We start from the raw sequence: 14,357 nt of genomic DNA on the forward strand, positions 1-14,357 counted from the left end.
AGGCCTATTTTCAGACATAAACCCACACAGGAGAGGTGGTAAATTCCTTGTGCTGTAGGGATTTCCCACCATGGCCAGTCAAACACCACGCCTATTTAACATTGCACAACATGATGCAGGATACACAATGCACAGTTGGCTGGCGGCTGGCCATGGCCACAAACACACCTAGGCCTACCCAGGATATGAGACGGTCCTCCCTCACGGTACTAGGCTACATGCTCTGCCAGAAGCCTGGCCAATCAAAGAATCAAAGCAACAAAAACAAAATCACTGTCAAAGCAACTGTTGTGCGCAAAAACAGGATCACCATCAGAGCAGCCTTCATGAGCTGGAGTTATCAAGCAGGCACCTCCCCTCTTCTGTGTTTTGTTGAATTATAGCCCATGGCCCATGACACATCCGGGCAGAAATGATGAAATAATGCCTGGGCGTTCATGGGGATTATATGAGAAAATCAGCATCCTTTATCATACTCTAGTTGTGAACCCTTTATTGGTTATCGTGTGAATCTAGGGGATAGGTCTATCTACTATTTATTGACTAATGTTGAATGACTAAGCTGTTTGATTTTACAATGCTCTTTAATCTGTTCAGTTAAGCCTTGCTGTGAGTCCAAATCTTAGCCATGTACTGGAACACAGCCAAAATAAAATCCTTTGGCAGAAGTGTCTTGGTGTGTATATTAAACAAGCCATGTTAGTCCTCTCAAATTTCATAGTTGTAACAAATGACATAGTGTACCAAAATACAGCAAATAATACCTCTCCTTCAGTGATAACGACTTTGTCACTGGCCATAAATTGTGTGTGAAGGTCTGTTTTAAGCCAAAGTGCATACCCCAGTTCAGCAGTCACAGTCTCAGCTGTTTTGTGCATTATGTAACACTCCAAGATCTTGTGCTGCAGGCATGCAGGCAAGGAGTAAATCTTATGTTCACTGCAATTGCTTTTCCAGTAAATCTAGCTAGGGGCTCAGCCAATGCTGTGAGACCCTATAGGTCACCCCACTCTTTTGCGGCAATTTATGGCCCGCAGAGGACCTGACTTGTGTAAAGCCATACAAGCAACTCTGCATACAAAAGCCCCCCCCCCCCCCCTTCCGCCCACTTTGAAGGTGTCTGCAGATTCTCCTTCATGTGAAAAGGGCTCACGTTTCTCCGGACAACCGGACCGCGGTGCTGTGTCAGGCTCCTGTAATCGGACTGTCCTGTATAGCAGTGCACGGGCATGATGCCAGCCGCATGCAGATGCATGTGCCCGCAGGCAAATCAGAGGGCAAATGAAGAGGTGAATGAGTGAGCGTTAGTGTAAGTGAGAGTGGCAGACATGTATCAGTGAGTTGGCAGTCGGAGCAGGCCATGACCAGTCACCTAGTTCTGCTGAATTAGACTTGTCAACATATGTCTATCTTTTTAGAGGTCACAGCCACAGTATGATAGTACTGTATGATAGACACTATTAACAGGTGACTCAAGATTACCTGGCACCATACACAAAATATAGAGCACAGCTTTATTCTAAAAACACTACCACCAGAGGGAGCTTTGTCCTTCTCAGATTGAGGACCGGTTTTGGTTCTGCTGTTGTCATGGCGTACTGGTTCTGTCTGTGTGCTGTGTCATGCTGGGGTGCTGCTTGCGAGGGAGGGGAGGGGTATGGGCTGTTCCATGAAGTGGCAGATTTTGGGTGAGGCCCAACCGTAAGCTTCCACAGGACTCCGGGGCTCCAGCTCTGGGTTGTGGGACATCTGCAATGCAGAAGTCTATATATAGCAGTAGGTGAGGGGAGTATGAGGGAGAGAGACAGAGCGAGAGAGCGAAGGAGAGAGAGGGTGTGTGAAAGAGGGGGAGGGAGATTATTATTGAGTATAACATGAGCATGATAGAATATTTTCATAGCATGAAATAAATTTCATAATAGAACTAATATGGTATTATGGGCTGTTAAATCAATGACCAGTTGAACTGAATATGAAATTATTTTAAGTAACTAATCCAAATAAAGCTCCCAGGGAATATCTTATAAGTATTTGTGCATCCAGGTTATGTTTTTGTTTGTTTGTTTAGGTTATGTCTTTGAGTCTCTTTGCTATCAATTTCATAGAATGTGTAACTGAAGAGCATATTAAAAGTTTTTAATTTTCTAATTTCAAAGTCTAATTTTGTGGAGTGTTAGATATAAATTCTCTAGTTGTATTCTGTAAAATCTTAAATAAATATCTTTGTTGTCAGCAGTCCCAATTCTCGTATAGTTATTAGTTCACAAAACATCTTTGCCCAGGGTGACTGAGTTCAACAGCAGTTTTTTAAGGACAGACAAGGAATAAATAAAGCAAGAGCTTGAATAATTTACACCAAATTGTCATCCGAAATGTTTTGTTTAAGGAAAGAGTTTTCTTTTCAGAAGAAGAACATTAAGAACATTAAGGGGTGGGTGTATGGATGGGGATGGGGCAGGCAGTGGTATTGCTCACTCAGGCATAAGTCTTAAAGATTAAAACTGTAAGAGGAGCACTCCAGACCAGACAGATTTATCGGGAAAACAAGCAGAAAATGAGCCAGCGTGAGCCACCCCGCACCCTCTGACTGTGGCAGGCAGCCACCTCTTTGATTCGTCTGGCCGTATGGGGAGAGATGCCGTCAGCAGGTTTGCCGTTTTGGAGAGGCATGCATAATTGATCAGGCCTATCTCTCAGCCAGCCCTAAGATTTGCAGTGATAAAACGATAAATCCTGCCACCATCCGCCCTACCAACCTCCTTCATCACGCCATGTTGATGGGCCACCTCAAGGCCGTAATTACATTTCTATTTAAAGCTGAATTATTGTGGCAGTGGACGCCTGACAGCCAAGAACTTTACTGACCTTGCTTTTGCCTGGCACTTACGGCATGTTGGATTCTCTGAGAGACCGGAGAATGCATCAATTCAATTTTCACCAAAAGAGGAATGGTCCTCTAAAAGTACACTTGTCTGAGGTAATGCTGCTTTGAAATACATTATTTTGACCCATAAGAGCATTTAAGAAGTGTATTTTATCTAATTATTGCAACTAAGCAATGCATTTCATTATTAACATTAATATGTCATTGTCATAAGTGCAGTTCAATGTCAGTCTTTCCTGTGAGAAAAAAGTTATTTCATCTCGGTGGCTCAGTAAGATATGTATGTATGTCTTAATCTTTTATTCTGTCACCTTCTGATCTCTTGTCTGTTATAAATGACTGTGCTGTCCTTCCTGATGTGATCTCTCATGGTGGAGATAATGAAGCCTTAACCCCGACAGCTGTACAGGTTACTGTAGGGGAACAGCCATGCATCTCTCCCATCCATCCATACCTCCATTTGGCCATCATGGACCATGCCCTATCACAGCCCACAGGTGCGGAGAGGAATACCTCTGCTTTGAAATCATCTGGACTGAGGTCATTCATAATGTTCCCTGATAATGCAAATAGTGTTTTCCTTACACATGGAGTGCTTTATATCCTCTGTGATTTTTTACTTCCTGCATGTTCTAAGAGGGGTTTTTTTCCCTTCTAATCAGTTTCATTATTCTGTGAAAATAGTTATTTGCTCTGGTTTGAAAATATGTTGTAAATGTATCCAGGTACCCCTAACATGGCACAGTAAAATGAATACAAGACACAAAACGTTGGTTAATAAATGGCTTTATTTGGCTTTGGAAGGACTTTCACTGTATGACATAGCACATACAGTCACAGTAGTATAGCAGAACGGTCTGTAAAGTGTCAGCACTCCTGAACCACCTCCAAAATGTGACAATGCAAAGTGAAGACTGCTTTTGTTCATGGTTAAGGCATTTACATTTTTTTTAGACACAACAAGCACATTTATCCCATCCTCTCCTATTTGTCAAGCTCCAAGAATCAGGCCATGCAACTACTTGCTCTTGATTCATTCACCTATCAGTAAAAGTCAGGGGGAGTGAAATGTGAACAAGGAAGCTCCCTCCACTGTGTTTCCAATCCCTTTTTCCGAAACGTTCAAAAATTATAGACACTCTTTCTCAGATTCCCTGCTGAGATCATAAGAATAACTCAGAGAAAAATTCCATTTGCCACAGGATCCTATAGGAATTTGGCCAAAATCTGTAGACAAATGAGCTGTCCTCAATGGCTATTTTTACTCATCCCATAACAAGTTTTTTTTCTCTCTCTTTTTTTTTTTAACACAGCCACACACTGTATCTCTGTAGTGTTATTCTGTCACTCATTCATCTCCATGTCCACATTGACCTTATGAATTTGGGCTTGAACCACGGAGTGGTAAAGGGGATGGTAATGGTTTTGAATAGCCCTTAACTGTGGTGCAGAACGATAAGACGGTGACCCCACAGCGTCACCTCTCGTCTGGCTGTCACCAGCAGAGAGGATGGAGTGCTGTCACCGTCGCCACCACCTGCCACACCATGAGAGCCACCAGCCGTCACCCTGTCTGAGACAGACTACCACACAAACACACACACACAGAGAAAGAGAGACACGTGCACACACATTCACATAAACTCTGGCTACCTGGCTGGGGCTCAGTGACGGGGGTGCCGTTCGGCTGGTCTACCATAGGGCGGTGAGTAAAACCATTTCAACCACTGATCTGAGACCAGGGGACGACAGAAAGAGAGGGGGAGGAAAAGAAGAACAAATCTCAGGACAACACTGAAAAACTGCTCAGTGACAAATGAATCAATCAAGAGGAAGTCATTTTCAAACAGAAAAGGTATAGGACAATATATAGCAGCAAATGTTTTTTTTTAATTTTCTAATTATTTTTTTTTTTTTTTATCATTCCACAGGAGCATTGTTGCGAAAATACACCAGCCTTCAAATGCTAAGTCTGTGCCCTCCAAATAAACTATAGATCTATTTTATTTGCCTATTTTCATTCGAAATTCCAAGTTGCCACTTTTGGCGTGCTGTGACCATCGCAGGGAGAGAGATGGATTAATATGGAATGGACCCAATAAAATCATGGCTGCATGTTTGCTGTGCATCAAAAAAAAGAGAGAAAAGGAAAACAAACATGGTACAATGAGACATTTACCGTCTTTCTCACACGGCAGATAAATAAATAATTTCACAAACACAACGGTGTGGTAACAAGCTGTGTGGCCAGAGGTGATAGGGGTTTCATCTGAATTATGATTATTCCACCAACCACGGGATGATTTGCATCTCTGTTGGGTTCTTCACTTTAACATTCACTATACAAGCATTATTAAGTGCTTCTCTGATGACACTGCATGCTTACATGATCTCCCATTCTTATTTTTGTTGTTGAAAACCAGATAGCACCTAAGAGTTGGGACCATTAAATTCGGTCCTCTTGCACCAGATCTCTGCACGTATGGTCAGCCGTATAGGCTACCAAATGAAAACCCCACAACCACCTTCAAGTGTTGTTTGATCCACACTGCTATATTGGCAATAATGGCACATTGTAAATGGGTATCTCTGGGCACACTGGTGCCTCAATACCTCCTCATTCGTAAGTGATCTGTTTAAGGCATTCTGTTCCTAGCCATTTGAACATTCAAAGGTCTCTTTGTGGTCCCTGTACTATCCTCTATGTGCTACATAGGCAGGACATCACTTTCCATACCTGCTCAAGAAGCTTGCTGTAGTTTCCTCTCTTGTACCACAAAGGAGATAGAGAAGTGCCCCTTTCTAAGACTAGTTTTCAGCTTGTGTTTACAAGGCCATCTCCATTCGAAAAGCAAAACCAGAAACGTGAGACAAAAGACTGTTTTGTGTTTGTGAGTGCTCTGTATGCATGCATGTCTCTGTGTGTGTGTGTGTGTGTGTGTGTGTGTGTGTGTGTGTGTGTGTGTGTGTGTGTGTGTGTGTGTGTGTTTGTGTGTGTGTGTGTGTGTGTGTGTGTGTGTGTGTGTGTCCATGTGACAGAGAAGGATTTTCTCATGAGCTTGGTCAGAGAGAGTGCACCATATGATTGGGATGAGTGTATGACTGAGTGAGTGTACAAGTGAGCGTATGAGTGAGCGAGTGTGACGGTGGAGAGGGACAGGGTGTCACATCATGAGGAGCAGTTTTACTTGCTGCTCTTGCTGGCTGGTCCTCCCTTCTTCTTCTCCGTCTCCTTCTCCTTCTGCTTCTCTTTCTCATCCTCCTGCTCATCCTCTCCCTCTTCATCATCATCACCTCCCTCCTCATCCTCTCCCTCTTCCTGATCGTCTCCCTCCTCTCCCTTATCTTCCTCATCTCCCTCCTCCTCTCCCTCTCCTTCTCCCTCTCCCTCCTCTTCCTCCTCCTCCTTGTCCTCTGCCTCTTCTTCCTCGTCCTCGGGCTTCGCGCCACGCCTCCTGTAGGGGGCAGAAGAGCTCAGGGCGTAGCTACGGGAGGTGTAGGACATGCCGGAGTAGCCGGACTGCAGCATTGCCCCACCCACGGTGCTCAGGCGGCACTCCTCACCCTCCAGTAGCTTCCTGCATTCCACGAGAGGGAAGACAGATAGATAGATAGATAGAGACAGAGAGAGAGAGAGAAACAGAGACCAAGAGAGCCAGAGAGGGAGAAAGAGAGATAGGGAGAAAGAGAGAGAGTTAGAGAGACAGAGGGAGATAAATGGAAAGAAAGGGAGAGACATCTTCAGAACTCTTGAGTCCAGGTCTCCTCTTCATACATAATGTAAAGGCACTGTGAGATGATGCATGGGGGGGGTGCTGCATGTCTGACCTGTAAGCAGCAATCTCGATGTCCAGGGCCATCTTGACGTTGAGCAGGTCCTGGTACTCACGCAGGTGGCGGGACATCTCTCCCTTGGTGCTGCGCAGGGCGCCCTCCAGCTGCTGGATAGTCTCCTGGGTTGGGCCACACACGAATGAGTTAACAAATAATTAATGAAGCCTCTATTAAAGAGACACATCATTCTCTATCTCAATTGATTTCAGGTTTGTTTGTTCTACTGTTGTATCACTTAGATCAAATAATTACAGTGCATTTATCTGAGCAGTTTGGTTTTTCTTTGCCTTGGTAATGTATTTTTTTGTGTACATCTCAACTATCCCTGCACGCCTGTCTAATTGATCACCTCCTTCTCACCTGCATCTCTCCGATCTCGTTGCCATGGCGGTCCTCCATGTCGGCCAGCTGCCTCTCCAGGGCCTCGTTGTGTCCCCGGAGGGCATCGATCTCCAGGGTGCGGGCCTGCACCTGCCTGCGGTACTCACTCAGCTCATCCTTGGTGTGCTTCATGGCATCGCTGTTGCGGGCAGCCGCCTCGCTCACGCTAGCGATCTTGGAGCGGTACCACTCCTCGGCCTGGTTCTGGTTCTTGGCTGACAGGTGCTCGTACTGGGCACGGATGTCCTTCAGAGCCACGGCCAGGTCTGGTTTGCTCATGTCCATCTCAACAGACACCTAGGTGATTGATCGAAGGAGATGCATACACCAACATGTAAAGAATTAAATAACAGGAAAATAACTGAAGATGAGGGGGGACACTACTACAAGTCTTCGCATTGAACAGCCTTTCATATAAGTAAATTTCAAAGCTTAGAGTAATCTGCTTTCCATATATTTCCCATATATTTCCCATAACTCTAGATGATATTTAGGGGGGTCAAACATTTAATTAAATTATTAAACTGAATTTCCAACATGAATCATTTGAAGTCATTTGTAATTTGTCTAGAAACTTGCAGAGACATTTTGCCCAGTAACACTAGTGAGGAGGAAAAAGAGCTCCCAAGTGAGAGTGTAGTCTAAATAAGGCTTGAATGCTTGGAGCTGATGTATTGACCGCTGAGTAAGGCATCTCACACCAAGTGAGTGAAGATGTCACTACCCTAGAGTGCATTTTTTCTCTCTGCGAGAATGGAATTCCTTTGCACAAAGCGTTTTCCTCTTTACAGACAATTAACGAGGGAAAACATTGCTTTTCATAACGCTCCTGACCTGAATATTTGACCTAACCATACCGATAGCTATATGTTTACTGCTAGTGTTGCGGTGCACAAAAAAACTTTACTTAACTGTTTCCCTTACAAACATAGGCTATTTAAGTGATGCTTTTTAAGGTTTATCATATGTGGCTATTAGTTACCGATGTTGCAGTCTACCACATCTAGGGAAAGCCACACCTCAAATTATGCGTTACAATCAAACACTACAGTGGTTGCCTTTCCCCACCCCCTCTCTCCATCCCCTGCATCAATCGCATTGCCATCATAATTTGGGGGGAAGTATATAATTTTCTCTTGATGTTTACGAATCGGACTGATATTCCTCTTTGGCTCATATTTTCGTCTGCGTATGATTGTTGTTGTCAAGATATTTAGTGTGAAGGGCAACGGGACAACTCATGATGGTGCACTGCAGACAACTTCCCGGGGTGCTGCTATGCGCACTTGGGAAACTGCAGTGCTGTAAATTACCAAAAAGCCGCGTCACGACTAACGTGAGATCTAAAAACTGGGATGCAAAGAAAGGCACGCCACCCGGCCTATTTAAGTAACAATAATTGTTAACAATTTCACTCGTATTGGTTAATATACTGCTCTGTTGAATTAAACATTGCGCGTCAGACTTTACATTAGTTTAACGTGTTCTGTATTTTGAACCTTCGAACCTCTTAAATATTTTAGGGCAGCTGTATATTGTATTTCTGTAGTATAAATGTAAAAACATCATAATATTACAATTCTGTCTCCTGTCATCATAATATTACACTTACTCCTGTCAACCGCTTAAGAAGAAAATTCGTTTGCTGCTCAGAAGTTCTAGAAAATGTGCGTGTCTTTCCCCCACTTAATTAGGTAGCCTATGAAGACATGGAGGAAAGATGCGTGACTTAAGAAAGTTGCGCACCTGTGTAGCCTGCAGAGACGCCTGCAACTCCTGCAGCTCCTCCTCGTGGACTTTCCTGAGGAAAGCAATCTCGTCCAGCAGGGACTCAACTTTCTTCTCCAGTTCCAATCGGGACAGGGTGGCGTCGTCCACGTCCTTGCGGTACGTTTTCAGGGTGCTCTCGGCTTCTTCCCGGAGCTTCGTCTCCTCATCCAATTTCTCCTTCACCCGGTCCAGCGCTTCGTTCATCTGCACGCAGTCGAGGTGCATTTGGCTCTTCTCGTGGGTCAGCTCTTCCACTCGTGCCCGGAGTTCGCGGATCTCCTGCTCGTACAGGTCATGGAGGCGGGATGGCTCGTTGTGGCGCTGGCGGAGAAGAGTCACCTCAGCCTCCAGGACCTTATTTTGCTGCTCAAGATTATGGACTTTCTCGATGAATGTCACGAAGCGGTCGTTCAGACCTTGCAGCTGCTCTTTCTCGTTGGTGCGGATGATTTTTAGCTCGTTGGTGACGGCTGTGGACTGCGTCAGATCCATGGACTCCGACATTGATGGATAACCGCTGCGGCCGGAGCCGAGTTTGTTACGGTAGCTGGAGGACAGCATGGATGATGGAGAGCCATAGGTGCGGTGAGCTCCAGAGCGGTACCCAGAGGACACGCGAGAAGGGCTGCTGCCGACGGAGACGCGACCGGAGTGGCGAGGGGCATCTCCAAATATCTTCCGATAGGAACTGCTGGAGTACTCGGAAAAACTCATGGTGAGGGTGGATCAAATGCTGGTCTTCACTTTCCTTATCTCCAGTACCCGAGCGAAGCGAGAGAAAGAGAGACAGAGAGAGGTAGAGAAAGAGGTAGGATGAGAGAAGTGAGATGCAAGTGCCGTTCAGCCAGCTGCTTATATATAGGCCTGAAAGTTGAGCATCATCTGACGCAGACGCAGCAGGAGAGAGGGGAAAACCTGCAAGCTCCTGCAAAAAGCCAAGCTCCCCTGGGAGGGCAAAATCACTCATGCTGATCTTGTCCTGCCTTTTATTTCTGGCAACTCATCCTTTTCTGTAAAATACATGTTTTCCGGGTGGTCTACAATACATTGAAATGTATTTCTCAAAGGATTCACTGTGGAAAAATAGAATGCGGTATAAACTATTCAAGTCTATTATAAGAAAATACTTTCATCAGCTGTATTATTCCAGCGTTGTCTGCTGAAGTCTCCTAGATATTGTTCAATTTTTCATTTCAACTTTAGACATTAGTTGCCATGTTGTAGAATTATTAGAGTTTTGTGTTTTGTCCTATCTCAGTTATTTAAGCTGCAACAGCACATTAGATGCGAGGTGATCGACCCATGTGCGCCAACAGAAAGGCGTGTCAGACTATCTCTGTATGTGTGTGTGACACTGGTGGAATGCAGGTGCTGCCACCCCGCACTCACTATTCCGCATTGACTGAATTAGAAATGAGACACCATGGACACCATATAACCCAACAAGATGCAATGCATGGCCTTAATACCAATGTGTGTCTCATGTGGACTTTCACGTTGGATTTCTTTAGCAGCAGCAAGAAGGGCCTTCACGTGTGAACTATGTTTTTACGCTATGCGCTTTGGGTATCTTGATAAAGAGTTATAAATACAAGATGTTGTTGCTACACACACACACACACACACACACACACACACACACACACACACACAAACACAAACCACCACAAACCATATAGAGAATACATCTTTCCTATCCAGTATAATTTAGACCAATCTGAATGTTTGCATTTGTTAATTGCACTTACAACTCTGATTTTGTCAACCAACACCAAGATTGATCATCACACCAGCACGGAACCCAGGAGAACAGTCTTTCCCATGCAGGCAGCGATATCACAGCACAGCAACACGCCCTGGGAGGAAGCCAGAGCATCCAGCCACGCCCTGTTCAAGGGCAGCACATCACACCACTGGCCCTCCAGGGAATGCAGGTTTCCAAGCGTTCAATCAGCAACCCCTTATCAAGCTCTTGTAGGCCGCGCACTGTGTGCACTCCGTAGCCGCAGTCCAGACATCCCCACCACTGCAATGTCCCAGTGACCAATGCACCCGATTCTGCTTAGTCAGTTCGCATGTTGCACGAGAAAGCCAGAGGCTGCCAGAGGAGTTTTAGGTGCAGACTACATAAAACATTCATGAAAGACCTCAGCTGCATCTGACGAGCTGGATATGGCACAATAACCACGGTAAATTTACAACAAATATGATCAGAAAGTAAGTGAGCATGTAGCCTAGTTATGGATGCAAGAGATGGCGTCAACACATAAGACCTGTGTAGATGACTCATGAGATTAATTATTGGTTGTAGTTAAAAAGTTATAAATCAAGTATAGCCTATAGATCTTCTATTCTAAAAAACAGCTGTTTTAATATTACAGTTTTATTATGTTATTACTGAAAAGGGTGTTGCCTTTATAATGACTAGGCCTATACAACGATATAGGTAAGGTATAACGATATATATCATATATGGATATGTTATGTAGTTTTCTCTTCAAAGGGGTAGGGCCTACACGTTCTTCATTGCCAAATAATAATTAATGATCGTTTTTCAGTCATAATTTCTTTAAAAACCAAACGACTAATATTTAATAGCTGACTTGCAGTAAATGCAATAGCCTATGCAGAATATGTGGAACGCAAAGGGTTAATTCGTTGATCTTTTCCCTTTTCCTTCCCCTTTTTTCATTGCACACATTTCTGAGAGACGCCACAGGGTGGCAGCTAACGACAAGTAACAGATTACGTCTAAGCAACGCACTCTGTGTGTGCTCAGTTCCTTGGTTGTCCAGTAGAGGCATAGCGGAGGTGTTGCTCAGTTCCTTGGTTGTCCAGTAGAGGCATAGCGGAGGTGTTTTAACACAACATGTCAGGGCACTATAATTTGTCATGTCGCGGGATTTCAGAGCTGCTAGACTGGAACCTGACCGGTGGACTGTGGAGAGAGCAGAGGCCTTTCGGGATGACAGATTAAAATAATACCACCGCCACAGCCATCATGGTCTGTTTAGAGAGCTCATAGAGGTGTGGCTTACATGGCAAGTCACATTATGTTCAATCAGGGGAGCTGGAGATATGCACTGTGTCTACATTCCCAAATCTGAACTACCAATAGTGGTTGTCTCTGGATGGAAACCCTTGTCTTTACCTTACCTAAAATTGTCAATCCATTATCTGCCAGTTAGTGTCACAAGGAACCAGCTGATGTTTATTATTCCCCCAACCCATCTTTTCCTTTATTTGTTTTTATCTTGAACTGGAACCCTCTCTGAAATTGGGCAGCCAGGACTCCCAACATAAATCATAAGCTTCTCTGCCTGTGCTCTCAACTCAATCCTCCCAAGCAGTGCATTGTCCTAAATATGGCAACGTGACCAGGCGATTCATATTCATCTTCAAAGGAGCTTTTGCTCTCCTCCCCTGGCTCCCTGGAGATCTCGGGGAAGAGTCGGTCTGTTGGCTCCATCTGTCAGTAGGCCCCGTGGCTTTGCTGCACTCCTCTATGTCGAGTACGGCTCGTTAGCAGCTGAAGAGGATTAGTTGTGTTACATCCGCATTCTGTGCTGTTTGCTGTCACTAGGTTCATTATGTTCCACGTGCTATGGCTGCATAACAGTATTGTTATTCAGTGTGAATGTGAAGTATATCACTGAACAATGCGGTCTGTATGGTTTTGTAGTGTGTCTGTGTCCACAGCTGAGGGTATAGGTGACTGTCTTATGGGCTATGTTTGAGGTGGATTGGTGAGACTGTCAGACCATATAAATAAATAAATGAAGAAATGACAATATGAAAGTGCAGATCTGCTCATTACCTTATTATACATAAGGTTCTGAAAGAAACATCAAAAGCTGAAGATGTTCAGAGCCATTTTTGCTGTATCTTGATTGGAACTGCAAAGACACCTGAAAATATTACATAGTCATCACATAATTGACACCCCATGCTTGCTTGGTGCTTGGTGTGCATTCGGATGACCTGCTGTCTCACAGTTGGTTTGTCTGCACCGTTGTCTGACTGTCACTACTCCCAGTGCCATCCTAGACCCTATTGTATCTGAGATAAAAAATGAGGACAACTGCAGCAGTGGGCAGCATGTTACATCTCAGCCTGAGAGAGAGAGATGAGTAACCCAGCCATGTGCTGGTGGCGGCAGCAGCAGCAGTGGCCACCACAGCTCGGAGGGGTGAAGGTCACTCTCGACTGGAGTTTGCATGCACAGGATAAGCTGCTGGATTTGACTAATCTGAGACAGCTTCAGGGGCAGAGGGAGACACCTGAAAGGCACCGATGCACTCTGACCTCTGCGACACTGTGTAAACAGACACACACACACACACACACACACACACACACACACACACACAGACTGACTCACTCACTCTCCCTATTACTACAGTGTCAGATAAAACGGGCTGATGTCAAACAGCATCATCATGACACTTCTAGGAAAAAAAGAATTCCAGATTCACATTTAACGAGTGATGTCAAAAACAAATGTTACTTAATGTTTGGCCCAAATACACTACACTTTTATCAGGCATTTGCAATGTCCAAATTCACCCATTCTTCTCTGTTAAACTACTCGCGAAGTAGCATACTCATCACACAGACATCACATGTATCACATCACATGAAAGAGCTTTTTCTCAGCTTTTAAATGATGTTAGCCGGTAGTTGCTGTGGTAAACGGTTCGTCACCAAGTTATTTAATTTGATCATATTATTCTACAGTTCTGCGCCCATCTTCATTCATCTCAGTGGAATACTTCACAATACTGTACATGTCATGTTTCATGTTTCATACAGCGATGCAGGTCTACTGCTGTGAATAGGCTAAATAAAACTTTGATCATTTTTATGTAGCCTACTGTATAACTTTGGCCTTTGTGCCTCCCTCTGGTACCACCACATTGGTGTGGTTGGCCAAATTAAGCACATTAAGTCAAACATACAGGTGTGCTTCTTGGCACACCTGTTCTGTACATTTGCTTGCCAATGCAAATGTAATAAGCCAACCATGTTGCAGCTACTCAACGTACAGATTCATTGTCAAGCAGTCAAGAGGTTCAGCCGCATGCATCAGAATATCCCAGACACCGAAGACCACACCAGCAGAAGTTTATACAGGGTTCTACTCCTGATGGCTTAACACCTAAACCTTAAAGCACATGGAGAACTGGCTAACCTAAGATGAACAGTTCAGTCCTGAAAAACCAGCCATCAGCTGGTTCATCAAATATCACTTTCTGTTGTGACCTAAAGATATGTATTCAACACGAATGCATGGTTCATTACAGGTTTGTGTGTACACAACAGTTCAAGCTGATAGTGGTGGTCAAACAGCCATCTGCTGGGCTTGAGGGAGAATAGTACTGTTGTATCAAAACCATCATGTCCATGTCAATCTACTCTGGTGATACAAGTGTGGTCTTGCTAAGGTGAATCTAATGGAGTTATCTATGGGTACCAGAGACTTGTCTAT

The 14,357-nt window shown here is 44.4% G+C and overlaps 1 protein-coding gene across 1 annotated transcript; it reads right to left on the reverse strand.

Moving 5' to 3' along the window:
* Positions 1-3,653: 3,653 nt before the first annotated feature.
* Positions 3,654-9,681, reverse strand: zgc:65851 (uncharacterized protein LOC321113 homolog). The gene is made up of 4 exons (XM_042101941.1): positions 8,846-9,681; positions 7,079-7,396; positions 6,713-6,837; positions 3,654-6,462 (listed from the first exon to the last, which is right to left on the reverse strand). Exons 1-4 carry the CDS (start codon positions 9,581-9,583, stop codon positions 6,069-6,071), a joined length of 1,575 nt encoding a protein of 524 aa, XP_041957875.1. The 5' UTR covers positions 9,584-9,681; the 3' UTR covers positions 3,654-6,068.
* Positions 9,682-14,357: the final 4,676 nt, after the last annotated feature.

This window comes from Alosa sapidissima, chromosome 8 (assembly GCF_018492685.1).
Source record: "Alosa sapidissima isolate fAloSap1 chromosome 8, fAloSap1.pri, whole genome shotgun sequence".
Lineage (NCBI taxonomy): Eukaryota > Metazoa > Chordata > Actinopteri > Clupeiformes > Clupeidae > Alosa > Alosa sapidissima.

Coding starts and splice junctions, on each gene's coding strand:
- zgc:65851 (XM_042101941.1), bottom strand. CDS start 9,583: ATGAGTTTTTCCGAGTACTCCAGCAGTTCCTATCGGAAGATATTTGGA. Junction 7,397..8,845: donor CGTCTCTGCAGGCTACACAG/GTGCGCAACTTT, acceptor TCAATCACCTAG/GTGTCTGTTGAGATGGACAT. Junction 6,838..7,078: donor ACGAGATCGGAGAGATGCAG/GTGAGAAGGAGG, acceptor GGCCCAACCCAG/GAGACTATCCAGCAGCTGGA.